Here is a 25,666-nt window from a genome sequence, read left to right as displayed (position 1 = left end):
AGGACCAAGTGCTGTTCCAAGTCTTGGAGTGGCGGCCGTGGGGACGTAAACCACCGTGGGGCTGGCCTCCTGCCGCAGCTTATGGTGGCGGGTGAGACGCACCTACCCCGCGAAGGTGCCAACCTGGAGTGGGGCTCTGCCCGGCGTTGGCACACAGTCATGCCGTGCGCACGGCCGACGCCGCAGGGCCTGGGGTGCGCCTGCGCCTTCTCCATCTCTGCTTTGTCCGCAGCCACCCAGCGTGCAGCGCCCCCGCCCCGGGCCTGGGTTCAGTCCCCACGCGGTCTGCACCGGGCCCTGCAGGCACCCCCCAGAGAGTCTTTGGAAACTCATTCTTTTCCTCTTAAATCATGTGTTTTCATTTTAAAAATTGTGTTTTTGCATCCAAAACCGAAAGGAGGATAAGCTGTGGGGTTGGGGGCCTTTGCTGGGGAGCAGCCGGCAGTGAAAGATGGGGGGTCTGACACCAGCTCAGCACAGAGGCTGGGAGGGGTCCGCGGGCCCTGGGAGCAGAGCCACGGTTCCGTTCTCCTGCTTGGGTGAGGCTCGGCTGGCAGGGGGCTGCGCGCCCCCATAGGGCGAGGCGGCCGGTGCTGGGGACAGGGGCTGCTCCCCCGAGTTGAGCTCCCTCTCGGGAACCCGCAGCGTTGGCGGCTGCAGCGGCAGAGCCACGGGGAAGCTGGCCATGTAGAAGACTCGGCCCAGGCGCTTGGCCACCTGTGGAGAGACGGGCCTGGATGGGGCTTGCGGGGCTGCTACTGTGTAGCCACACGCAGAGCCTCGGTGCTGCCCCTCCGTTGTCTGGAGACCACTGCCCCCAGCAGGCGCTCACCTGGGCCCGGATCTTGAGAGCAGGCCCCAGCTTCAGCCCCATGGTGGTCAGGAGATGTTCCTCTGTCAGCAGGGGCAGGGTCTCCCCGTCAATCCCCTGTTCTCTGAAGACCTGGGGGTGGGGGGCACAGTGTCAGGGCACGAGTGCCAGGGCTGTGTGTCCTGGGGTGGCCTCAAAGCTCTCCAGAGAAAGCAGAGCCAAGAGGAGCGGCTGGCGCAGCTTGCAGGAGAAAGCGTCAGATGAAAGTCTCCTGTGTGTTAGGCACGCGTCCCACCTTGGAGGCGGAAGCACTGACAGCAAGCACTGACTGGGGGCACTGGTGCACACCCCACCCCCGCAGTCTTTGAGGAGAAACTTGGGGTGGGAAGCAGCGCTAGCGGGGGTGCTCAGACCATCCTGGGCGGGGCCCCTCACCGGTGCATATTCTCCGCAGCCGGACAGGCCGCCCACAAAGCTGCAGACGTCGTCCACTGTCCACTTGCTGACATCCTCGGGCGCTGTGGCCCCCTCCCCATCCATGAAGAGGCCCCCCGTGGCGCCTGGGTTGGGGGTAGAGTGTTACTAGGACTCTGGCCAGCTCTTTCCTATGCTCCCACCCCTGTCTGCTGACCTTTGTTCGCCCTAATTGTTCAGAAATGTTGGACTGATGACGGAAAGGGATCTTTCTCCCGGTGGACGCCCTCCCTGAGACCCTGGGTGGGGGATGGGGGACTGGGTCTCCTTCCACCCCATGGAGGGATCTAAAGGCATGGCAGGGGTGCCCACCTGTGTGGAAGTAGGGGCTGACCGTGTAGGGCAAGCCCAGGGGCAGTGGAGGGGGCAGCATGGACCCTGAGGCAAGCCCCTTCCCCTCAGAGCTGGCCCCTCCAGTTGGGCCCTGGCCCCCAGCAGCCACCATCTCGGGGTCCTCTCCGTCTGAGTCCTTGGGGGGCTCATCTTCAGAGCCGTCTTGTGCCCAGAGCCCAGCCCCTGTGGTCTCCTTGGGCTCACTGGGCCGGGCTGAGGCAGGGCTGGGGCCCCCCTTCTGAGGAGCTCGGCGGGCAGGCTCCTGGGGCGGGGTGGGAGGACCAGGGCCCGGGGGTCCCTGGGGAGGCAGGGCCAGCAGGGGCGCAGAGCTGTGTCTCAGCACTAGCATAGCCCCGCGCCGCTGCAGCTCCTCGGCACCGTCGGGTGGGCGCAGGGCGGCCTCGGGTGCCAGCAGCTGCGGCCGGTGCGCGCTCTCCAGCTCCTTCTGGCGCAGCAGCTCTGCCGACATCTCCAGCCTGGCCGTGGAGACAGACCGCAGAGTATCAGCCAGCTCGGCAGTGACACTTCCCGCCCCGCCGCCCCACCCCCGGCTGAAGCACCTACCGGGCCAGGTTCTGCTTCCGCAGGAGCTCCTGCTGCCGGGCGAGCATCTCCGCCTGGGCAGGGGGCAGGAAGCCGTAGCCTGGTGGGAAGGGGACAGACCACGAGGCCGGGTGGCCGAGTGGTCCAGGGCCACCCAAGCCCGCCCTGGTCTGTCCTTGGCTTCCATAGGGGAAGGGGCGGGTTCGCCGGGAGCACTGATGGGCACGCGGTCTGTGACAGACGAACCCGGATGGCCCCGCACCAACAGCCCCACCCCACCCCCCAACCTCCGGGGCACAGAATCGCGCACCAGCCTACTCCTCACCTGGGGTCTGGCACAGGGCCGAGGGCACCCCCAAAAAGGGGGGCCTGAGGTGGGGGCCCAGAGCGATGTGGGGGGCATTCTGGGGCGACAGCAAGGGGGGCGGCTGCGACAACTCCCTGTGGACAGCAGGGTGGTGAGCCGCGCGCGCCGCAGCCTCGGGCCCCCTCCCCGCGCGCCCCCTTCTTCCCGGAACTGCCGCCCCCCGCCCCCGCGGCCCCCAGCTCCGGCCGCCTCTGCTAATTGCCGGCCCTGCGGGCGGTCGACGTGCGCCCGCCGCGGCTCGGGTCGCCTCCGCCCCCGCTGGCGGCGCCAATTAATCTCGGCGGCGGCGCGGAGGCGCTGGCCCGGCGGGCGGCGGCGACTGTGGCGGTAATTACCGCGCTGGGGCCCCCGCCCCCGCGGCCCGTGCCCCTAGCCGACCCTGCGCAGACGCGGCGCAATTAGCCGCGGTCCAGGAGGCGGCGGCTGCAGCCAGAAACTCGCGGGCGCGGGCGCGGGCGCGAGGGCGGCCTCCCGGCGGGAGGGGCGGGGAGCCTCCGAAGTCCTTCCGCCCCAGCCCCCTCCTGGGGTCTCCCGGCCCCTACAAGCCCCGGAGGCCTCGCCTGTGCAGCCAGCGGCTCCGGTGTCTGAATCGGTACTGCTGGGGGGCTCTCCCCCCCAGCTCTCCTCCGACTTCGGGGTTCCCAGACCTCGCACTGCACCCCCCTCCGCTGCCTCAAGCCCCCTCACCTACCTGTTGGGGGAGCAAAGCCCTCAGCTGTCTCAGAGGCACCTGGATTCAGCGGGCCCCACAGCTGTTCCGTGGAAACACACCCCACCCAGAGAGATGGTCACCCCCACACATTCTACCCCAGAAGTGTTCTGGGCCTCTGCCCGGCTGCCACCAACCGAGGCCCGAGCACAGTGCCCGGTTCACTCAGGACCCTGCGGCTGTACAGCGGCGAAGGGGAAGTGCGGGCTGTAGACCTCACATGCAGAAACCAGGTGATAGGTCTGCCAACCGCAGCTCTGTAGCCCCGAAACAAGCACAGGGAGTGTAGGGGTCTCTCTGAAATGCAGGCACCCCATACCTCTCTGAGAAGGACGGGGCGCCAGCTGGGGCGGTGACGTCTCGGTGCTGAGCCAGGCCCTGCTTCCGACGCTGACCTGCTGTGGATGAGGGCAGGTGGACTTCCAGGCCGCTGGGGCTCCTCGCGGCTGCCGCTGCCACCTCCTGCCGGACCCTCAGGAGATCTGAGGAGGGGGCGGCAGCAGCAGTGACCCAGAGGCCAGCCCCCACCAGGCCCTCACGTCCCCCACACCCTGTAGTACACTGGCCAAGGACGCGCAGACCCGGAGCACATTCTCCCACCGACCCTGCTGGTTCGTCACCGGGACAGAAAGACGAGCAGAAGGCCATGGGGCAGGGCCGACACCAGACATCCCAGCGCAAGGCCCGCTGGTGGCACCCACCGGTCTTGGGAGGGGGGCCAGGTGGGCATTTGTAAGGAATATGGGGATGTCAGGAACAGGAAAGTGGTTGGGATGGAGAGAGGGAAAGGTCTCACGCAGGGGAGTCTGGTGGTGCAGGAACCAGAGTTGAGACTGCCGAGAGCAAGGCTGCAGGGCCCGTGAGGGGAGGGGTCGTGCAAAGGCCCCAGAGCGAGGGCAGTGGGACCTGTCCAACAGTTGGGGCGGGTCTCCAACCCCCTCCTAGGTAACACCCGGGCCCACTGTGCGGTCTACGCACTCTGCTCCCCACCCCTGGCCCTCCGTCCAGCTCAGGGCCGGACCTCACAGTTCCCCCCCCCCGCAGCCCCCCCGCCACTGTGCAGGCTCCGCCGCCACCGTCTGTTTATAAATTAATTACCCGAAAAGCGGAGGTGGGTCCTGCCCGGGGCCGGGTGCCAGGCCGCAGAGCCCAGCCGGCGCGGCCGCCCGCATCGATCCCGATCCCGGCAGGGCCCCGCGCCCCCGCCCGCCCGCGGCCTGGGTTATTTACCGTCGGCTCCGGGCGGGGGCGGCGGGCGGGGGCCTGATTGACAGCCCGACTCCGCGCCGCTCCCCGCGGCCATCGCCCCTCCCCGCGCAGGCCGGCGGAGCCGGCCCCAGGCAGGGCAGGGAAAGCAATTAAAAAGGAAGATTTTTAAATTATTAACATTTGGTGAATTATTCAGGCTCTCGGTGCCTGACTGCCCTGGGGGACAGTGCCTGTGTAAGGAGAGGAAATCCGGCCCGTTTTCCCAGCACCTTCTCACCCAGTTCCAGCCAGAAAAGGCAAGCCCCCGGCCCCAGCCCCCGGACTGGGGTCTGCAAAGCTCGGGTGCAGCTGGACAGGGTGCCGGACTGTGCCCTCGCGGTGGCAGGGGGGCTTCCAAGCGTCCCATCTGGGAGCTGGGTGGGATGGGCATGGCACCTCTGGCTGGAGCGCCTTCTGAGCACTGGTGAAGGCCGGGCGGCCAAACCTGAACCGTCGCCCATCCTGCTTCTGGACGGACGTCCACAGTGGATGTTCAGGGGCTGACTGCTGCCCCGCTCTTGGCCTCCCCGAGGAGGGGCCTGGCACTCGCCAGACGGAGCCGTCCAGACCAGGGGCCACAGGGCCCTGCGTGCGCTGGGCCTGGGGAAACCCCCACCTCCCACTCTCGTGTGGGCTCCCGAGACTTAGCTTCCTCATCTGTGAAGTGACAGTGGCCATTCGAGGCCCAGTTGGGAGAGTCTGTGGGAGACCTGTTGGGGGGGGACTCCCCCAGATCCACCCAAACAAGCGGCTGCTTGGGCAGAGGGAGGAGGAGGTGGGCCTCGTTGCCCACCTACAAGGGCTTTCGAGGTTTGAGGGGCCAAAAGACCTGCATCCAATCCCAGCCTTGGTGTCAGCAGCCAGAGACCCCAGGGCCTCTTTGCAGGGTGAGCAGAGACCTCTGGGGACAGGGAGAGTCCAGTGCACGTGTGGGCTCTCATGCTGGGGAGGGGCTACATACCGTGGCCGGGGAGGCCCAGGTGGTAGAGACGCTGAGGGTCCTCAAAGGTGCCGGCCTCACTCAGGGCGGATACCAGCCGGCGGTAATGGTCCTCGGGGGCCATGCCGGGCCCTAGTTCCGGAAGCAATGGACCCTCTGTGTTGGGCAAGCACAGGAGAGGGGGTCTTCCCCTTCAGATACAGCCGAGGGGGAGAGGCAGGGGCTCCCCTCTTAGAACCTGCTGCTGTGCTGACCCTGCCCTGCAGAGGGTCCGGGCTGTCCCCCTTCCTCTCCAGTGCCTGTGCCTCCACCCCCCGGGGGTCGGGCTCACACCTTGAGGGGACTTGCTTCGGGCCTTCTTCTCCGAAGGGCAGTCACCGCTGATGTGGGGGGAGCGGCCCAGCCTCTTGCCCAACAGGTCACCTGGGGGAGGGCAGAGTGAACCCCGCCCTGCCTCTCAGGGCTCGAAGGGGCCAGGGCGGGAACAGCTCAGGCCCACCCCAATACCGGCCTCAGTCCCAGCCCAGCTCCAGCTCAGCCTGTAACCACACCCCTCATTCCTCAGGGGTGCCTGTGGGTCCTGGCCAGGTTAAAGCCGTGCCCAGCCTGGGGTCCCTCGTGCGGGGCTGGGACAGGGCGAGGGCCTGGGACGGTCCAGACCCTGGGCTCTGGACTGTGTGTGCATAGATACGATGGGAGATCCACAGCTACGGCCTCAGGTAGCAACTCGGGACCCCACAGGTGCCATGCTGCCCGCACCAGCCAGACTAGTCTCCTCTGCAGGGTAAGGAGCCTTCCTCAGCACCCTGATTTGACTGGGAACCAACCTCTCCTCCTAGGGTACGGGTGAGGACTGGCAGTGCAGGGTCCCGTGCCAGGGTACCCAAAGCTCTTCCTAGAGGCCACAGACCCCGGCACACCTGCCACACCCATTCTTCCTGGGCCCCTGCCCCCAGGCCACATCCCTCACTGCCCCCAGAAAGCCCGAGCCACCACCCTGGCCTGGCCTGTCACACACATGCCCACCTGCCCGGCTGGGCTAAGCCCCCAAGGGCACCAAGCAGCCTCGCCCACTGCGTACAGCCCCTCACGTGGCCCAGGCCCCGCCCCAGCCCCCCCCCCCCATCCTGAAGTCCTCTCTCAGGTCCCACATCCAAACCATACTCATCCATCCCAGCCCCTGCACCCAGACGCCAGGCTCCCTCCCGAGCCCAAGGCCTGGGAGGTCTCTGCGGAACAGCTCAGCAATCGGCTCGGTCTCCTGGACCCACCACAGTTACCTACCCTAACCCACCACAGAGCTGGCCTCCCGTCCAGACCCCGTGCTCCTGGCCCCCTCTCCATCCTCACGGGGCTCTGGGTGGGTGAGGGGCCCGCCGTGACACCTTGGCAAGGGGAGCTCCCGAGAAGCCCGGCCGTCAGCTCCAGAGTCTAATTCCTTCTCCTTATTCCTTTAATCTGTCATTTTTATCAGGTGGGGAAGTGCGCACAGATCAATCTGCACTTTACAGCTGACAGAATGGTGCTAATAACTTATTGATCTCGGCTACCTCCTGCCACTGGCCAGGGCCCAGGGGCCTAGCCCCAGGCCTTGCCCCGGGAGGGAAGAGGGACCGCCCAGACGAAGGTTCCTACCTCAGTGACCTAGCAGGATGGGTGGGGGGGTGCTCAACCTGCACAAGGCCCCTCGGGAAGCCAAAGGGTCTCCGGCCAGCAGGGCCAGCAGGGCTGCAGTGTCCAGCTGTGCCAGGCGGGAAGGTGGGTCTGGGCTGGGTCCACACCTGCTGCCCGAACCCCACCCTGTACGCACGCCTCCTGGACCCAGAGAACGACCCAGGGCTCCCACCTCCCTGTGATCTGTTTCCCATTTTCCACGCTGGGGGTGGGGCTCCTCTCTGCCTGGGAGAGGTGCTGGGGAGCACCTGACTGTGGTGGGGGGGGGACCCACAGTGAGAACCAGGCCCATGGCCGCAGGGGGCTCCTGCCGTGGGGGTCTGGGGCTCACCAGGCCCTCATGAGGCCACATCTACTCACAGGCACACCCGGGGCAGCCAGAAGCAGACACACACACGGTCGCCAGAGGTCTGCAGGGCCGCCCCAAGCCCTTTCCTCCTGACCCTTCCCACCTGGGTAAGAACAGGACTGACACGTGCTGCTGGGGCCGAGGAGGTGAAGGCGGGCGAAGGCCTCCACCCAGGGGCCGGCCGCAGGACGTGGGAGCCGCTGAGAAGTGGAGTCCCGAGAGGAGGGCAGGGCTCGGGCGAAACCTGGACACACGTGGTGCCTCATGCAGACCACGTGGGACCCCCGAAGTGCTCATATGCGGGCCCTGCACCTGAGCACAAAGAGTGAGGGCACCCTGACACACGCGTGTCACACGGGCGTGAGTGGATACCCAGGCCTCTGGCCGGGTCCGGGGCGCACACGCGCACTCAGGCCACGCACCATGGGGAGGACTCCACGTGTGCAGGCAGCAGGGGGCCTGGCGGCTCAGAATATCTCAACCACTGTGGGGCTCCGGAGGCTCCCCAGATTGATGGGGCAATTCGATTTTATCAGCCGCCTGCTCCGCCCCCAACGCGGCTCCAGAAGCAGCACTCCCCCAGAGGCCTACCTAGGCACAGGCACACCTGGAGGCCCTGATGGGGGTACTCAGGTGTCCCAGGACGGTGGACCATCCCCTGCCCAGCCTTCCTGAGAGCTGCAGCCACTGCTGGGAACTTCCCGGGTTTGCCCTGGTCCATAGGGCAGCAAGGGACCCCTGCCACCTCCTCTCAGCAACCCCCCCACACCTTCAGCCCCAGCTCAGCCATGCCGCCCACTCTCTGCAGTGGTGCCTCGTGGGTCCCCAAGTTGTCCCTCCCTCTGAGCTCCTGCTGTCACCAAGAGCCGCCCCTCCTCAGGGACAGAGCTCCTGGGCCAGCACCCTCCTGCCCCACCCCTGCAGAGGTCCAGGCCCCAGCCCCCCCTCTCTCAGGGCGCGGCCCCCTTCCCTCTCGGGGCCCCTCGCTCTGTGGGGTCGGTGGGTACTCCGTGCGTGCAGAGCGTGTCCCTGCCCATCTGGGAGCCACTCCCAGGTGTGCACCTCGGAGCCTCCGTGAGGCCTGCCCTCCCTGACTGTCCTGCCTTCCGCTGCCCCTGGGGCCTCCGCCGCTCCAAGCCCCCTGCAGCAGCAGCCACGGTGGAGCCACCGCCTCCGCCTTCTGTCTGCACGGCTGGCCGGGATTAACACAATTACCATCACACAGAGCCCCGGGGGACAGCCGGCCTCGCCCCCTCCCGCCGCCTCCGCTGGCCTCCCTGGCTGCCCGCCAAGGCTGCTGGGGGCGGTGGCGGCACCCAGAGCCGACGGGCAGAGACGCAGGGAGGGCCGTGGGGCGGCCGTGCTCTCGCTGAGCTGCCTTGGCTCCGGCAGCCCCGTCCTCGTCCCCCGCCACCCCACCCGCTGCCGGCACTGCCCTGGCCCCTCACCTGCGGCTCCCAGGCCGACCTCCACGCCGCCTCTCTGGAATTCACAGCGGCTCTGATGCTCGGGCATGACGAGGTGGCGGCTGCGACGCAGGCTGGGTATGAGGGTGGGAAGGTCGCTGTCCTGGCTGCAGCGAAGCAGACGGGGGTGAGACCCGGTGGGGCTCCTGACTGAGCTCGCGTGTAAGCGCTGTGAGTATCTCCATTCCCTGGTGGGTGTGGGCTCTCACCCTGACCCACGCAGGCGCCACCTGGGCCCACCAGCTCCTGCCGAGTGTCTGCTGGACGTGGAGGCCTTGCCCTCAGACCCCACTGCTGCTCCCAGGGAGGGTCTGTCTGGAGTGCAGGGCGGGCCCTGTCCTGCAGTGCTCTCTCCAGAGACCGGCCACGGTGTCCCTGCCTCCTGCCTCGGGGGGGCCTGCTCCTGGGGTGTAGGCTGCCAGAGGGGCCCAGCACTCACTCCTGTGTACGTGCTAAACTTGCAGTCACCCCACGGACTCTCGATTTTTTCAAATAAGGAAACCGAGGTTGAGAGCAAAGTCTGCAGCCAATGAGGTGTGCGCGCGTCCAGGGACACACATGGGCGCACGCACACTCACCCAGGCCTGCAGACACACACAGACAGACGCGCACCGCGGTCCCCGGTGTGCCCGTGCTCAGGACACTCTGTTCTCTCCAGGGTTCCCCGCCAAGAACCCTGGGATGAACACAAATTTAACTTTGTTCCCTCATTTCTCTTACTGTCAAAAGAGCTCAATGCCTGTATCACAGAACCCCAGAGAAAAGAGGGAGGGAATGGTCCCCCAACCCGTTTGCTCTTGGGGCTCTGAGAGCATCTCCCTTAGCACAGGGAAGGGCCACTCGCCACCTTGCAGATGCAGCCAGGAGTGGCAGGAAGTTGGGATACCATAGAAGAGGAGCAGGGACGGACCCCAGCCCGCCCTGTGACACCCCAGCGCTCCCTCCCCAGCACCCTCGCTCCCCAGCCCACCCTGTGACTCGCCAGCGCTCCCTCCCCAGCACCCTCGCTCCCCAGCCCACCCTGTGACTCGCCAGCGCTCCCTCCCCAGCACCCTCGCTCCCCACCCCACCTGTAACGGAGCAGCCTCCTGTCTGGGCCACTGCAAGGGGGGCCTCCACTGAGTGACCTGGGAACCAACCCTAAACCTCATTAAATAGCCCCCAGCACCCCTCCCCCCAGCCTGGGTGGCTGGAGCACGCTAATCCAGAGCTGGCCCCTAAGCAGATCAGTTTCAGCTCCGAAGCATCCAGGGCTGGGCTCTAGAGCCTCTGAGAGACCCTGACGCAGGCTCTCTCCCACCCCCAACCCCCTTTCCCTGGAGGCGAGAAGGCCCCCGCCATGCAAACAAGAGGGCAGGTGGGGTGGGAATAAGTACTTTATGGGATTAATTGGCAGCAATTCTCACCCCCTCTATCATCCTCATCAATGCGGGGGCGGGGTGGGGGGGTGGAAGAGAGAAGTGCTGTCCTCAGCACCAGGGAGGGGCAGCGGGTGCCTAGTGGCGAGGCTGCTGCCGCCATGGAGCTCTCCCTTGAGGGGACCCCCTTCTGGTGTCCCTAGGACTCCTGCAGGAGGGGGACCAACTCCCCAGAGACTGAGGAGTAGGGTCAGGCCCCATCAGCTTGCTCCCCATGAGTCCTCAGCCGAGAGCCCCACGCAGGGACTGGGTCTGCCCCCCTCACCACCACCGTGGCCAGCAGTGCTTTCACTCGTTGGTCATTCAGGCACTGGAGGTGCTGCAGCCCTAGGGAGGTGAAGCCTAGTGGGAAACAGGCCACAGTCCACCCACCAAACCCCTGCTCCCTGCCTTGGGGGTCTGCCCCATGGGCCCCAGGAAACCTGTGTGGTCACTCCGTCATTCACTTTACATAAAGCCTGGTGTCGTTCACGCCAGGCTTTATATAAAGAACAGCTAGGAAATTTTGTACACGCCAGCCTGAATACGTGTGAACCCTCAGACCCCGTCTCCCCGTGAGGGGCCCTCGGGTTCCTCCAGTGCCTGCTGTACTGTCCAGCCCTTGTCCACCTCCGGGCCAGCTCAGGGGCCTCGGGAGGGCAGGGGCCACATCTCCTGCCTGCTGCCCAGGATGCAGGGGGCCTAATGGGGAGCTCCAACCAGGCAGGTGGTTCACTGCAGTCACGCAGACAGAGGGACGGGGACGAATGGACCGACGGATGGAACCGATGGACAGACAGACAGATGAAGATCGATGGATGAAGTCAGATGACCAGACAGACGGAGGTGGACAGACAGACATGGACAGGCGCTACTGGACCGACAGAAAGGATGGCAACAGCAGACAAACAGATGGACAGAGCCTGAAGTACAGACAGCAGATTAGAGACAGAAAGACACATGGACAGGGCCAAAAGGAGCCAGGAAGAGACAAAGACAGAGCCGGGGTGGGGGCAGTGTGAGGCTGCTGGGCCGTGTGCTTGCCCAGCCCTCCCTGGCCAGACGCTGGGGTGTGCAGTGGGGGACTGGCGGCGGGGGGGGGGCCAGATGGGCTGTAAGTCCTCTTGGCTGAGCCCCTCAGTCTCCCCTCTGGTAAAGTCCAGAAAATCAGCCCAGCTGCTCTGAGCGCCTGTGCCAGGCCGAAGGAGCACCCTCACACTGGGGCCTGGCCTCTTGCTAGGGGCTCCCTGCGTCTGGACACCTGGGCCCTCTCCCACATCCCATGGCCAGGTAGGGTGAGCAGGGGGCTACAGGCAGCGGAGGAGCAGCCTGGGATTTCCCTACAGGCTTCGCTGACAAATGTATCATGTAGCTTCCCAAGTAAAAGGCTCATAAAACGTCGTCAATGTTCATGACGGTTCATAAAAACGATCAGTTGAGTGGACAACTTCAAGATGAGGTGGAGATAAGTTAAAGACGTTTCCATTGTAATTGGGCTCCAGGACCCAGACCTTCTCAGAAATGTAAATAATAACACATCCGGGACTTCCCTGGTGGCACAGTGGTTAAGAATCCGCCTGCCAACGCAGGGGACACGGGTTCGAGCCCTGGTCCGGGAAGATTCCACATGCCGCGGAGCAACTGAGCCCGTGCGCCACAACTACTGAGCCTGCGCTCTAGAGCCCGCGAGCCACAACTACTGAAGCCCGCGTGCCTAGAGCCCGTGCTCTGCAACGAGAAGCCACCACAATGAGAAACCCATGCACCGCAACAAAGAGTAGTCCCCGCTCGCCACAACTAGAGAAAGCCTGCGCGCAGCAACGAAGACCCAACGCAAAAATAAATAAATAAATAACACATCTGGCACAAAGCCAGGCAGCAAGTGGGGCCACTCAGTGCTGAACGTCCACTGCCTGCTCGGTTGGGTCCTTCCTGTGCCTTCCCTGGAAGCGCTGGACCAAGACTTGACCCCACTGAGCAGACACCACAGGCACCACAGCCTGGGCTCTGCCCACAGACTGTCCACCCCTGCCCTTTTGAAACGGGGGACTTGGGTCTCCCCAACACCCCCCAACCTCCTCATCAGGTTCCCTCATTTTTATCTCCTTACTACATCTTGGATTGGCAGCCCCCTCAGCCTCTCTGCTTCCACCATGCCTGGATCACCATGGACTGGAGCAAACCCCCAACCTGCTGGGCGAGGCCTCCAGCAGGACCTTGTCAAAACATACACTGGTTACTCCCCTGCTCAAGAACTTTCAGTGGCTCCCCACTGCCTGAACGACAATGCCAACAGTCCCAGCATCTAAGGCCCTTTAGCATCCAGCTGAGCCAGGCCTACCAGCTTCCCCTCCTCCCTTCTCACATCCCCTTCCCTCCCTCCTCCATGTCTTTGCAGACATCCCCTTTCCCTAGTGAACTCCTATGCATCCTTCAAAACCCCACTCACACATCACCATTCTCACATCCCAGTGGTTCTCTGGGAGGGTGGGAGGGGCTGGTCATGGCCTTAGCTCTGGGCAGATGGGCTTCAATGTGCTAGGGGGAGCGCACTTTGGCTTCAGGGTTGGGCAGTCCAGCACCCACAGCCGTGCTGCTGTCACAGCCTAGGCACAAGTCAACAGACAGACGACGGACTAAGGAGAGGAGGAGGGGAGGGAGGCTGGAGAGACTTAGAAGCAGACCCAGGGGACATGGAGCAAGAAGACTCTGTCCTGCGCATGCACAGCATGTGGGGGCAGCCTGGCCCCGGCCCGGCCCTACCTGCAGGACGTCTCTCGGAAGGAGATGTTCACATCCCAGTGGGTGTGGACTCTGCAAAGAGAGAAGCAGAGGGTCAGTGTGGCCTCCAGGACTCGGCTCGGGGACAGCAGGACGTGTGTGTGTGTGTGTGTGTGTGTGTGTGTGTGTGTGTGTCTGTGTGACACACCCTGTGTCTGCCCTGGAGCGCCAGCCTCAAGGGAACTGGGCTGGCTCAGAGCACCCTCAACAGGCTGGCGGCTGCCGCGAGGACAGGCCCACGGGACAGAAGCCAGCTCCTGGCCTCACCAGACAGAGGAATTGGGAAGGGCAGAATTGAGAGCCCGAGTCTCGCCTTCTTGTTGCAGTGGAACCAGAGCAGCCCCCATGCTGTGCTGGGGGTGGGGCTGTGGCTTCCTCTGCACGTGTCACTCGTGTCACTCATGTGACTGAACCCAACTTCCTAGTTGCTAGAGCTGCTCCGGGCAGGGAATGAGCCCCATGGCCACTGTCGGCTCCAGTGGTGGCCCCTGGGTCCCGGCTGCTGCCAACCTGCCTCCTGAAAGCGACCGTCACGCAGCGGAGGCAGGCAAGGGCAAGAAAGGAAGCAGCTCTGCCCTATGCCCACGCTCTCATCCCAGCAGCACCCCTGAAAAGGCCCTCGGGCTGATGGAGGGCAGTAGAAGGCCCACGTGGTGCTTTACCTTACCACGGGTAGGAGTGGGGGCTGGCGGGGGATGTGTGTCTCGGGTGGCCCGGACGGTTAGGGTTAGGGTAGGAGAAATTGGAACATGTTAAAAGACCAAGAAAGGGGCTTCCCTGGTGGCGCGGTGGTTGAGAGTCCACCTGCCGATACAGGGGACACGGGTTCGTGCCCCCGTCCGGGAGGATCCCACGTGCCACGGAGCGGCTGGGCCTGTGAGCCACAACTACTGAGCCTGCGCGTCCGGAGCCTGTGCTCCGCAGCGGGAGAGGCCACAACAGTGAGAGGCCCGCGTATCGCAAAAAAAAAAAAAAGACCAAGCAGGAAGAGAAAGGGCCTAAAATTCTGGGGATGCACAAGACACGCTGGACAGACAGATGATGGACGGACAGATGGATGGAAGGATGGAAAAAGGGGTGCGTGGACAGAGGGAGGGGCCTCTGTCAGGAGGGGAGAAGGTGGGAGGTAAGGAAGGGTGGCCCCAAGCCTGGGAGGGACAGTAGGAGCCGGGGGGATCAGCCCCTCTGGTGAGAGCGAGCGTGGGGCCCGCCCAGCTCCCCTTTCCCCGCCTGGCTGCGGTGCCACCAGACCTTCCTCCTAGAGACGCCTTCCTTCCTCACACCCAGTGGCTCCGGGCCTCCTGGCCAACTACCCTCCGTGGCCTGCTCTGGCCGTGACCACTGGTGGTGCCTGCTCCCCGGCGATGCCACTGAGTCCTGGCCCGACACTCGGCCCCCAGGCGGGGGCAAGGTGGGCTCGCAGCCATCCTGCGGCATGTCCCCGGGGGGTCCAGGTTCTGTTTCAGCCGTGGCAGCTATCAGCGTCCACGGAGACACAGCAAGCTAAACTGGGGCCCTATCCCCAGGGCAACGGCCCCCCACCCGAAGCCTGATGTGGCCTTCAGCTGCCTGGAGACCCCAGTTCTGATGTCCCCACCCTGCCAGAGCCCGTGTGCCCTCCCACCCTGGCCCTTGAAGCACCTTCTTTTCATGATACGGACATGCGGGTCGTCCTCCTGCTTCAAGCCCAGCCGCTGCCCACAGGCCGGGCCACTCCTGTCACTGTCACCACTGGCTGAGAAGCTGGGGGTCAGCTCCTTCTTCAGGACACGGTCAGGGGGCAAGGCAACTGTCCTCTTGTCTGCCAGCCGCCCCCGGTTCTGGACAGGGAGTGGGGAGAGGAAGGTTAGGACAAACCGGGTCACTCAGCTTCCTGGGTGCCTACAGCAGAGGGACCTCCAGCCTCCAGGACCGTCACAACCGGCCAGAGGCCAAGACAAGAGCGGGGGGCAAGGCCTCCACCAGGAACCCCTGAAGAGACTGCCTTCCACTCCACCCTGGGGGGCTGGGGTGTGGCAGTGCTTTGTCAGGGCTCCACACTCGGCCCAGGCCCCTCCACAGGCACTCGCCTGCTGGAGACCAGCACGGCTTTCCCAGCTCCAGGGAGCGCCGAGGGGCCGCGAGTACCCGCGGGACGCTGTGGGTCCTGTCACTGTTCAACGTGCAGTTACCTCTGCCTGCATGTCTGCCTGGCAACCCCCCTCACACTCTGCGTGAACCCCCCACCCATGCCAAGCCTGCTTTCTGATTAGTGCCAAATGGAGCCCAGCTCAGGGGGAGCTGAAGCTGACCCCTGGCAAATTGCAGGCCTTTGGTTCACAGGTCACCTGGCAGCTGAGACCCTTTGTCCCACGGGCCCTGGGGGGGGGGGGCTCTGCCCCCTGGGTTAGGAACTAAAAGATTCCGAGTTTTTCAATGAGGCGCACCTGTCCCGGTCCTGCGACCGCCACGTGAGCAGGGAGCAGGGGCACACGCGCAGGGCCCCCCCAGAGGCGCTCAGAGCCCGCGCAAGAAAAGCTCCTATTGTCTGGTGGGCAGGGGGCTCTTTCTTATTTAATAACAGGTGACTGGTTCAGGGAGGTGGCAGGGGCCTGGGGCTTACCTAATTCTCTTTCATCTTTTCAGTGACCGGGGCCTCCTAGGACCCCGCCCTCCTGTTGCTAGGACAACGTGTCCCCGCCACACGCAGGACACACGCAGGAGCTTGGGGAAGAAGGTGTCCAGGGGGCTCTCGCCCCTCCCCACACAGCGTCGCCCTGGATCTGAAGGGCAGCGGTGTGCAGCCACCACAGTGCTACCCTCCAGAGGAAAGGTTCTCTTCAGACCCAGACCACCCTCACCTCCACACGACCCGCCCCAGCCCCAGATTTGGGCAGTGCCCCTGCCAGGCTCTGGGAGCCACAGTCTCTGCCGCACCTGCCCTCACACATCTACCCAGGAGGCCCCCCCATGGTCGGCTCTGCAGCACACACTCAGCAAGATGGACTGGGCAGTGCTGGGGATGGGTGGCGTCGGCGGGGGGAAGGAGCCGGGGTAGGCCTGCAAGACGAGGGGGCCTGGCCTTGGCTCGGTGCTACACCAGCGACAGCAGAGCTCTGGCGAGGCGGGGTGGGGGGTGGTGACTGCCCATCTGGGCCCCGAGCCTCTTCAGGCCAGGCTCTCGGGGGAGGGTTCCCAACAGCCCTGGCCTGTCAGGAGTGTGCCCAGCTGCAAAGCCCCCTCGGCTCTGCCCTTCTCTAGCCTGCTGCAGCCCAGGCAAAAGACCTCCTCTCCTGCCTTTCCGCTTTAATTAAACTGTTCTCTTAAGGAAAAAGTAAATGCATGTCTCTCTGCTTCTCATCTGTGGGACAAGGAAGAGGAGAGGGAAACAGAGCAGTAAGGCTGCCACTTGGGGTGCGGCCAGACCAGCTAGGGTGGCCTGGGATGGCCCCAGGGTGGGGGGCCAGGATGGGCAGCCCTGCTGACCCTGGCCAAGGACAGGGAACACACACGCCTCCCACGCACACCAGAGACCTCAGCTGCTCACCCCTGCTCAGCACACAAATTTAAGAACTGGGTGCTAAGCCCCTGCCCCAGCCAAGCACTGGCTCCTCAGACAGCGAGGGTGGGTCTGTGGAGACGGCTGCGTGAGCCCTGCACCGCGTGCACACCCATATTCTGTGACCGTGCGGTGTGCACATACCTGTGGACCTGGCCACGGGGAGTAGGGGAAAACAGTCTCTCTGTGGAAGAGGTGGGGCCTGGAAAGACAAGGGGGTCCATGAGACTGCTTCCTTCCTAAGGGAGGGGTGCAGGGATGGGCCTGGGAGGGACCGGGCTCAGAAGAGGCAGGCCCAGGTCTGAGCCATCCCTCATGCAGGGCAGGGACCTGGGAGCCCCTGACAGGCAGGCAGCTCTGCCAAGCAATGTCCTAGAGGGGGCTGATGCTGTGCTCAGGCCACCTGCCCACCCCCCTCCTACGGGAGACCTTCAAAAGGGGATGATGGGAGAGGCAGGGCTCCTCTCACCCGGGCAGAAAACCCAGACCAGCCTGGAGGGTGTCCTCTTGGGCACCAGCTGCTTGAGAAGGGGACCGAGAGCTCAGCCTCCTGCCCCAGGCAGGTATGGTGGCAGCGGGCAAAGGTGGGCTGCCTCTGTACATGCTCTGTCTGGGGGGCTCTGTGGGCGGGCATGCCTGTGAGTATGGCGAGCTCATGCCAGACAGTGTGTTGGGTGGGCACGTGGGGAGGTTCAGCTGCGTCCTCTTCCCCTGCCCAACTTGTGTGTCTTTACAGGACTGCATGTGGCTTCCTAGCTTGCCCACCCCCAGGGCCCACGAGGAATCCAGGACATCCCCTCCCCCACCCTACCGCCAGTCCAAAGTAAACAAGCTGAGGGCGGCCTGCAGGGTCCTCTCAGGCCTTCCTGGCAGCGGGGCTACTGAGTGGTGCCAGGAGCCATGGCCCTAATGGGCTCTCCCCCAGGGGCTCGAACTGTCCCCCTCAAGGAGAAATTTCATTTTCAGGTTCACCCTCCAACCACTGCTGCCTGGAGGGCATGCGATGGGGAAGGCAGTGCTTCAGGGGCAGGCACAGGCCCCGTCTCTCTTGCTCCCCTAGGCTAGTGAGGGGTCAAGAGACGTCTACACTGGGTTGGAGGCCCCACACCAGCTCCCAGCTGCAGTTCTCTTGACACCCAAGGCCCACACTGCACCTCCTGTGCCCCAAGCTGGGTTGTATCCCCGGACACTCCTGGACATCTAGGACCTTGCCCTGTAGGGCTCCAGCCCTGGGCACCCAGAGATGCACGTCACTCACATCCAAGCCTGTGGCCACCCCAGAATGTACATCCAGGCCAGCCGACACTGTCACACTGTCACATCCCAGAACAAGCATTCCCTTAGGACCGGCCCCTCTCCCAGGCTGGGCCAGCTGACATGGTGACCCCCTCCCGACCTGTGACAAGGCAAAGTCCCCAAGCCCCAGTCAAGTGACACTATCCAGGGAGGAATCCTTCACACCGTGGGGCTGTCCCCAGGACCTCAGGAGAAGCAGCTCCCAGACTCCCAAGGAGAGGTTCCAGGATAGGCAGGACCCTGCCCTGCATCAAGGGGGCGAGGGCTCTGGTGCCCCGGGATTCCCACCCAAAGTCATCTCCTCTGTTAGTCCCTGGGGGCTCCCTCCTGCCCATCGGCAGGGCTGAAGTTAGGACTGATCCTAGAAAATACAGGCACAAGCTCCGCAGCGGAGAAACAAGACCCCGAAGCCCCAACTTTTCTCCCGCATCTCACCACCGGGGAGGATATTCGACAGCCTGGACAGTCGCAGATCGGAGGATGCACCTGCAGGATCCCCTTGGACATAAGCGTCTTCAGACTTTTCCCTGCGAGGAGAGCCGAGGCAGGACCAGTGAGGGAGCGGGGCGGGCACAGGTGGGGCCGGGCACGCGGGCACGCTTCCGGGGCGCTGTCAGGGTCAAGGCCAGGTTCCCTCCCACCACGACTATGAACACCCGCCTCCGTCCAACTTCCGAACCCTCCGCCAGGTCTCGCGGCTCACCCTACCCTCGCGGACGCCGCGGGGATCTGCAGAGCTCAGAAACTCAAGATCTGGTGAGCGCCCCCCCCTTGACGGAGGGCGGCCTTCCCCCCTCCCCCTGCGCCACTCCTCCCGCGCTCCACGCTCTCCAAGCCGGTCCTCCGGAACCCGGAGACGGGCGGAGAAGGGTCGGGCCCGGCGCAGGTGAGCGGCGCGGTCCGGACCCGGGACTGCGCTTGACCTCGTGGAGCCGTGAGCCCCAAAGTCGACGAGCGTGACCGGGCCCCTAACTTTCTAACCACCCTCTACCCCCGGCCTGGCGCTCACCCCGCCTCCCCCACCGCATGCCCGCTCTGGCGCCCGCACGTCGCGCCCTCGGAGCCAGACTCCTGCGGGAGCCCAAGCGGCTGCTCCCAGCCCCGCCGCCGCTCGGCTCCGCGCGCGCTCCCGCTCCGACGCGCGCCCCCGCGCCCCCCACCTGCCTGCGCCACCCCTGCACCTTGCCGTTCGCTTTACCAGCGCGCGTCCGCTCCCGGCCGCCTCACGTGTGCCCCTCCACTCCCGCCAGAACCGGTGGCTCCTCGACCCCGCAGGGGAGTGCCCCGCCCAGTCGGCCTCCCGCCCGCTCTCCCGAGTTCCCGTAAACTTCCCCGTGAGCCTCAGGCCCAGGAATCCCGCAAAGACCTTCCGGACGGAAGGAGCCGCCGGCTCGTGCGGCCAGCGCTGCGGGGACCGCGGAGGCCGAGGGCGCTCTGCCCGGGTCCACCAAGGCGACCGTGCTTGGGGGAAGGGGGCGTCTCTGCGGTGGCCCCGGAGTCGCAGCGCCCTCTCTAGGCAGAGATGGAGTCTCCCAGGTGTCAGGACGAGGGGGGTCCGGACCCACGGGTCCTCGGGGAGCAGAGGGGAGGGACCGGAGAGGCCCGCGCCCCCACGGCGGCCGCACCTTTGTGGCGGATGCTGCGCTTCCAGTCCTTGGCCGTCTCGCGGCCGCTGACGAACTGGAACTCGTTGGGTGTGAGCCACTCGCCGCGGTGGCGGATGGACGGACCCTTGCTGCCCTGGCAGAGTTTGCGCACGTAGAGCAGCGCGCGGTTGGCGCCGCACTCCACCTCGATGCACGGCTCGCCGTTGTCCAGCAGCGGCTGGAAATCCGGTGCCGCGGCCGCAGTGGCCGAGAAGCGCTCGAGGGCCAGAGGGTCTCTGGGCAGGTGGAGGTGCGGGGCGGCCTCGTGCAGGCTCAGGTAGGCGCGCGGGGCGCGGAGAGGCGGGGGCAAGAGCGCCTCGTAGCCCGCGGTCGCGGCTGGTAGCGAGGCAGCCGGGGGCAGGGCGGCCGCGGCGGGCAGTGGCGCCAGGTAGCCGGGCAGCGGCGGCAGTGGCAGCGCGGCCAGGGTCGGGTGGAAGGTGGCCAGAGCCAGGGCGAGGTCTTCGCGGCCGGGTAGCTCCTTCTTGACCGCCGGCATGGTGGGCGGGTGGTCCTGCAGCCTGGCTCTCCGCAGCCGGCCCAACTAGTTCCGGCCCGGGCTGGAGTTGGGTCTCGAGGGCGGGGGCCTGGGAGGCTCCTGGCCGCGCACCCGTCCTCGCCGCTACTGCGCCCCAGCCGGGCCACCTCGGACCGCTGCCCGGCCGGCTGGCGGGGCCTCTGCGGCCTGAGACATGGTGCTGCCGGAGCTGTATCGATCCCCGATCGACCCGCCCAGCGCCGCAGCTCCAGGACCCTGGGGCTCCACAGGGCGCTGGGCCACCTGCGCCCGCGCCCCCTGGGGCGGCCCCGCGCCCGGTTTGCTGCTGCGCCCGCCGGGCCGAGCCGGGCAGTGAGGAGGTGTGGAGCCTCCGGCCGCGTGCCCCGCCCCGCCGGAGGGTCCCAGGCCCCCGCCCCGCCGTCCCAGCCGCGCACCCGCGTACTCCAGAGCGCGCCCGCCTGGCGGGGACTTGGGAGACTCGCGCCGCCGCCGCCGCCGCCGCCACAACTTGGCCCATTTAAACGGCCCCGGCGCGGCGGGCGGGCGGCACGGGCTCCAGCAGGGGGTGCGTGACGGCCGACTGGGCTCACGCGGGAGACCCGACGGGTCCCGGCTGCACCCTCTGCCCTATTCCCGAGCGGGAGAGAACAGGAGGAAAGGAGACTGGTGTGTGTGTTGGGGGATGGGGTGGTGCGGGGGACGGATGCCGGCGAGAGGCGGCGCGCATGGACCGCGCCAGGTGCTGAGGGAGTCACTGTTTGGGCGCCCCAGCCGGAGTCCTGGACTCTGGCTCCTTGCGAAGGAGCGGAACCGGAATCGGAATCGCCGCTTGCCTGGCGGGGGTGTGTGTGAGCCGGCAGCTCTGGGTAGGTGGTGGGCATCAGTGGGGAGGGCATGGGTAGTCTCCTCTGCTCTACAGGGTGTGCGCTGTGTGGCCTCGGCAAAGGTGTTGGGGAGGGTTCGTGGTGTGTGAATAACAACGATAACAGTTCCATCAACCATTGCCCCCTCACCATACACTTCACACACCTTAGTTCACCTGATGATCCCAACACGAGTTTTCCTTTATTATCCCCATTTTACAGATGAGGAAGGTGAGATACGAAGAGGCCAAGTAACTGTACTGACGTTTCAAATCCAGGCTGTCTGCCTCCACGGCAAACAGTATCTGAGCCATAGGGTGGGGCAAGAAAGTGGGCTAGATCCAATCTGGGTTAGGGGTGGGGCACGTGGGGAGGGGGAGGGGCAGCTGAGTGGGGGGCTGTGCACCGGAGAACACTGCTGCTCCTTGCCACGTGCAAGTCTGGGGACGAGGGACCTACGCATCCATGTCCACCTCCGTGCCTTCGGGGGAGAGGTCAGCCTTGGTCTAGGCCTGGTATGAGGGCAGCTGTCCCCTGGGATCAACCCACACCTCCCTGCAGGTCAGCATGGTGGCCTCGCAGTGGGATAACTAGGAAGAGAAACTGAGAACCTCAGTGGTTTTGATAGTAGCTGGCGAGACCTTGTATTTCTCTGGTGTGCCATTTTGGACAAGCTAGAGAGTAGCCTCTGATCCCAACCCAGCTCCCAGACCCCTGCCCGTGCCCCTCTGAGATGCACCTGGTAGGGCACCCATGTGGGCATCTTCCTGACCAGGCTTGGGCGGGGTGGGGTGGGGTGGGGGGGGGTCGGGGGGCTGCTGAGCTGGGTCATAGGAGTGCTCGCACCTTCTGCAAGGGAGGGGCTGGGAGTGAGGGAACAATCCCCCTCAGCCCCTCCCACCAGACGCCAGCACCACCTGGGCATGTGGCCGACTGCCGGAGACCACGCTGCTTTCGTGTGCTAATGCGTGCTGCCCACCTCATCCTCAGCTAAGGTACCAGACAGCCCCAAGACCAACCTGGGGAGTGAGGTCTGGGCTCAGACCAGGCATGTGTCTGGGACACTCTGCCCCTTTACTCCTTGTATCTCTGTCTGTGGGAGCTTAAGGGGCAGGTGGGAAGATGGGTGTGAATGTGAGTGACCCCTCCTTACTTCACCACCCTTGGCCCCATTGCCCTCTCTGTAACCTGGACACCTGCACATACCTGACCCCAGGAGTGAGAGCTAGGGAGCTCCCCCCACACCCAGCCTCTGTAGCCTGTGTCTTGCTCTCAGGTGCGATGTCAAATGGATGCAGGAGGCTGTCCTCACCTGAGAGCCAAGGCCCGTGGAGGAGTCTTCTTGTTAATCTGTGGTCATAGCTCAGTGTGGAGAGGCCATCAGGGCTCAGCTGGAGGCCAAGTGGGCCTGTGTGCCCACTGCTTGGCCACAGCCCTGACCCTGCTGCCAAAAGACAGCCTCCACCCATCTCTTCTAATGTTTGCCTGCACCTGTCTGTTGAGCCTTCGGCCTCCAAACCCCTGACCTTCACACTGCGGTTTGGGGAGGGGAGGTTGGCAAAGCACATCTCTAGATGTGAGAAGATACCAGGCAGCTGTCAGGCCAGGCCTTTCCTCTGTCCTGAGCCTGAGGAGGGGGGCCTCCCGTCCCTTCTGCTGGACCACCCCTCACTCACCCCTGGCCTCTTTCATCACACACTGGCCCACAATGGTTAAGGAGTGCCATGGGGGGCCCCAACTCTGGCTTTCAGGGGAGGGGTCCAGCTGGCAAGGTGTGGTGGCTCACCTAGCTCACCCAGCCTAACCTCCACGCCACCATCTGGCTCCAGCCCTCTTTGGAGGACCAGGGTTCCCTCCTGAAAAGACCGTGACTGGGCCCAAAGGTCTCTGCAGGACGCTCTCTCCTTCTAGGGCCGCTCCCTGACTCCAAGGAGACCTCCCTCCAGGGGCTGTCGGGGTCTTGGCTGATCAGGGCAGTTCACCCCACCCCCCACGTTTCCCCCTGTTCTTGGGAAATAGAGCCCTCTGCCCACGGGGCTCAGAGTGACGTTCCCACGCTGACGGGACCAGGCATCCTCACCCTGGACATTATACTCTTCGCAGGAGCATCTGCTCACTTCCTCCCGCCTGTCCAGGTCTGGCGCCTGAGCCCGCACGTTCCCCTGTACTCCGCAGACTGGAACCAGAGGGAAGAGGGACAGAATTTTGGCGCTGGGATCACCGCTGCTTGGCCCTCAGGCCCGGCGGCCCCGCGGAGAACACAGGTCGGGTCGGTGGCTGCAGCCCCTCCTCCGGCCGGCGGAGCTCCGCCCCTGGCCGCCCGCCGGCCTCCGCGGCGCCATCGCTGCTCGCGGTCCCCCCCGCGCGGGGCCCTCCGCCGCCCCGGCTGCCGCCGCCGCCGCCGCCGCCGCTGCCGCCGCCGCAGCCGCCGCCAGGGAGGGAGAGGGGGTCATAAATAACCCGCGGGGCGGCGCGGCCAGCGGTGCAGACGGTGACCCGAGACGTCCCCGGGGAGCACGGGGGCGGCCCACAGACCCTGCTGCCCCCAGCCAGGCTCGGCCAGCCTTGACCGCCCCTCTGGCGCTGCCCGGCCTGCCCAGAGCTGGTGGTCCCTCCCATCCTGGAGTGCCCGCCTACCTCCTCGCCAGACCGCACCCTTGGAGCCCCCTTCTCATCCATTCGTTCACCAATCAATCAATTATTGAGCACCAGATGTGTAAAACCCCAGGAAGAGAAACCCAGAGGTGAGGTTGGAAGAAGAGAGAGATGCAGAGGAAAGCAGTGTTTCCCTGAGATCACAGTTGCAGGGCCGGGCCTGCCCCGCTCAGCCTCCGTTTTCCTGTTCTCAGCCCGGGTGCCTGAAAGGCTGGGAGTGCGCAGGCGGAGACCTGCCCAGCCTGCCCAGACACAGGAAGGCATGCAGGGACGGATCACAGGGGCCCCACAGGTGTGGGCACAGTGCACACACACATGCCCACACAGCACCCACGGCAACCAACACATGCATGCCTTCTCAAAACACACAGACAGCAGCCCACACGTGTGCTCACACCCACACACATGCACAGCAGCTCCCAAAGCTGCTCGCACAGGACAGGTGCAGAGGCACAGATGCTGACATCCTAGCCACAAACATGCACAAACAGTGCGTGTGCTAACTTAACACGGCAGCCAAGATTGAAGACACCACCAAGACCTGTGCACAAAACACACATAGACACACGGGCCTGCAGCGTGAATGCCAGATCGATAGAGTTGTCATGTCCAAGACAGCTTGTGTGGTGCAAGGGTCTTGTGTGTAGCACTGTTCCACCAGGAAGGGTTAGCCTGGGAGGTCAGAGGTTTGTGGCACTTTAGCTGGGGCTCCATCAGACACCCCTGCGAGAGTGGTCAGAGCCTCCAGGAATGTGTCTGTTCTTGGCTCCAGGTCAGACACAGGACGGGCTGCCCTGCTGGGACATGCCTTGCTTTTGGCCAACTGTGAGCTGGCTGCAGGCCATGCCACCTCTCCCTCAGGAAATGAGGTGTTTCTGAGGCTGGTCTGTCCACTGACCTTAACTTACGCCATTTACAGAAGCAAAGAGTTGGGGCCTAGTGTCCAGACTTGGGGCACCCACGGGGCACACATTGTCGGTTACATATGCCATGATACTCACAGGCTATGTTACACATGCTGACATATACACACCTTCTCAGACAGATGCAGTGACCCCAGACACGAGCAGTGACACACATGTGCTCGACACACCACGGGGTGCACTGGGTACACTGACGTCAGCACAGAGGAAGCTGTTGTCTGCTCACATGGGTGGGACTCTTGGCTGCCACTGGCTCTGCATGCCTGGTCCCTCCCTAGGAGTGAAAATACCCCCTTACTGGCATCACGGGGGGCAGAGAGCAGGCTCTGCCTCAGGGCCGCCTGCTCGGTGCTGTGGCCCTGCCTGGGCGTGAGCTGTGCTGGGGAGGCTGAAGTAGGCGGTGGAGAGAGCAGACCCTGCAGTGGCCTGAGACTTGGGTCCTCCTGGCTGGCCACTGTGTGACATAGCCCCCTCTGCCCTTATCGTGACCTTGGTTTCCCCATCTGAAAGTGAGAGAGGGCCTCAAAACCTGTGGGGTCCCCTTTGGCTTGGAGCAGAGCAGTCAGGGTGAAATGTGGCTGCAGGGTCCCTGGGCCGTACAGTGAGGGGGCCCGGCATACCCTACATGCTTCCTCTATAAATGGTCTCAGGATGCAGAAGCTGGAGGGCTCCCCCCTAAAGTGCGGCCAAGCAAAGGGAAGGGATAGAGTCCTCCAGGGCCCCCAGAGACGCCACCGTGCTGTCCTCAGTACAGGGCACCAGTCAGGGACCCTGGGGGCAGCAGGAGGGGCTGTGGAAGAGTGAGCTCAGGCGGGCTCTCTGCCAGGCCGCTGGTGCAAGTTGGAGAAGAGAGGACATCCAGGCAGGGACCCTCGAGGCCGAGGGAAGCTGGAGCTGAGGTGCTGGTTGGGGGCGGAAGTCACTGCCCCCAGGCCCAGCTCTGAGAGGCTCCCAGGCTGTGCAGGGAGTCCAGGCTGGCCCAGCAGTGACCGTTTATATGTTGGACTTCCTGCCAAATGTGAGCTCCCTGCGAGCAGGGCTTTGGTGTGTCCTCCGACACACTCACGTGTCAGTGTTTGAGGACTGCCCGCAGGGACCGCACCAGCGCAGCCCCTCCCGGCCCAGCCTGGCCTCATCTCTTCCCCCAGCACCTGCCC

At 64.9% G+C, this 25,666-nt stretch overlaps 1 protein-coding gene across 2 annotated transcripts; it reads right to left on the bottom strand.

Moving 5' to 3' along the window:
* Positions 1-471: 471 nt before the first annotated feature.
* SAMD11 (sterile alpha motif domain containing 11) lies at positions 472-20,068 on the bottom strand. Of its 2 annotated transcripts, XM_065894991.1 has the most exons (15): positions 19,552-20,068; positions 18,362-18,453; positions 14,734-14,912; positions 13,075-13,125; positions 8,897-9,021; positions 5,759-5,848; positions 5,664-5,666; positions 5,447-5,581; positions 3,557-3,719; positions 2,487-2,602; positions 2,183-2,261; positions 1,598-2,094; positions 1,247-1,371; positions 833-943; positions 472-717 (listed from the first exon to the last, which is right to left on the bottom strand). In XM_065894991.1, exons 1-15 carry the CDS (start codon positions 20,066-20,068, stop codon positions 472-474), a joined length of 2,529 nt encoding a protein of 842 aa, XP_065751063.1. The 2 variants fall into 2 exon arrangements, with proteins under 2 accessions (XP_065751063.1, XP_065751065.1); XM_065894993.1 differs by lacking the exon at positions 5,664-5,666.
* Positions 20,069-25,666: the final 5,598 nt, after the last annotated feature.

The sequence above is a fragment of the Phocoena phocoena genome, chromosome 1 (assembly GCF_963924675.1).
Source record: "Phocoena phocoena chromosome 1, mPhoPho1.1, whole genome shotgun sequence".
NCBI lineage: Eukaryota > Metazoa > Chordata > Mammalia > Artiodactyla > Phocoenidae > Phocoena > Phocoena phocoena.
Note: the sequence above shows the minus strand (reverse complement) of the source record. Positions and strands in the feature narration are given on the sequence as shown.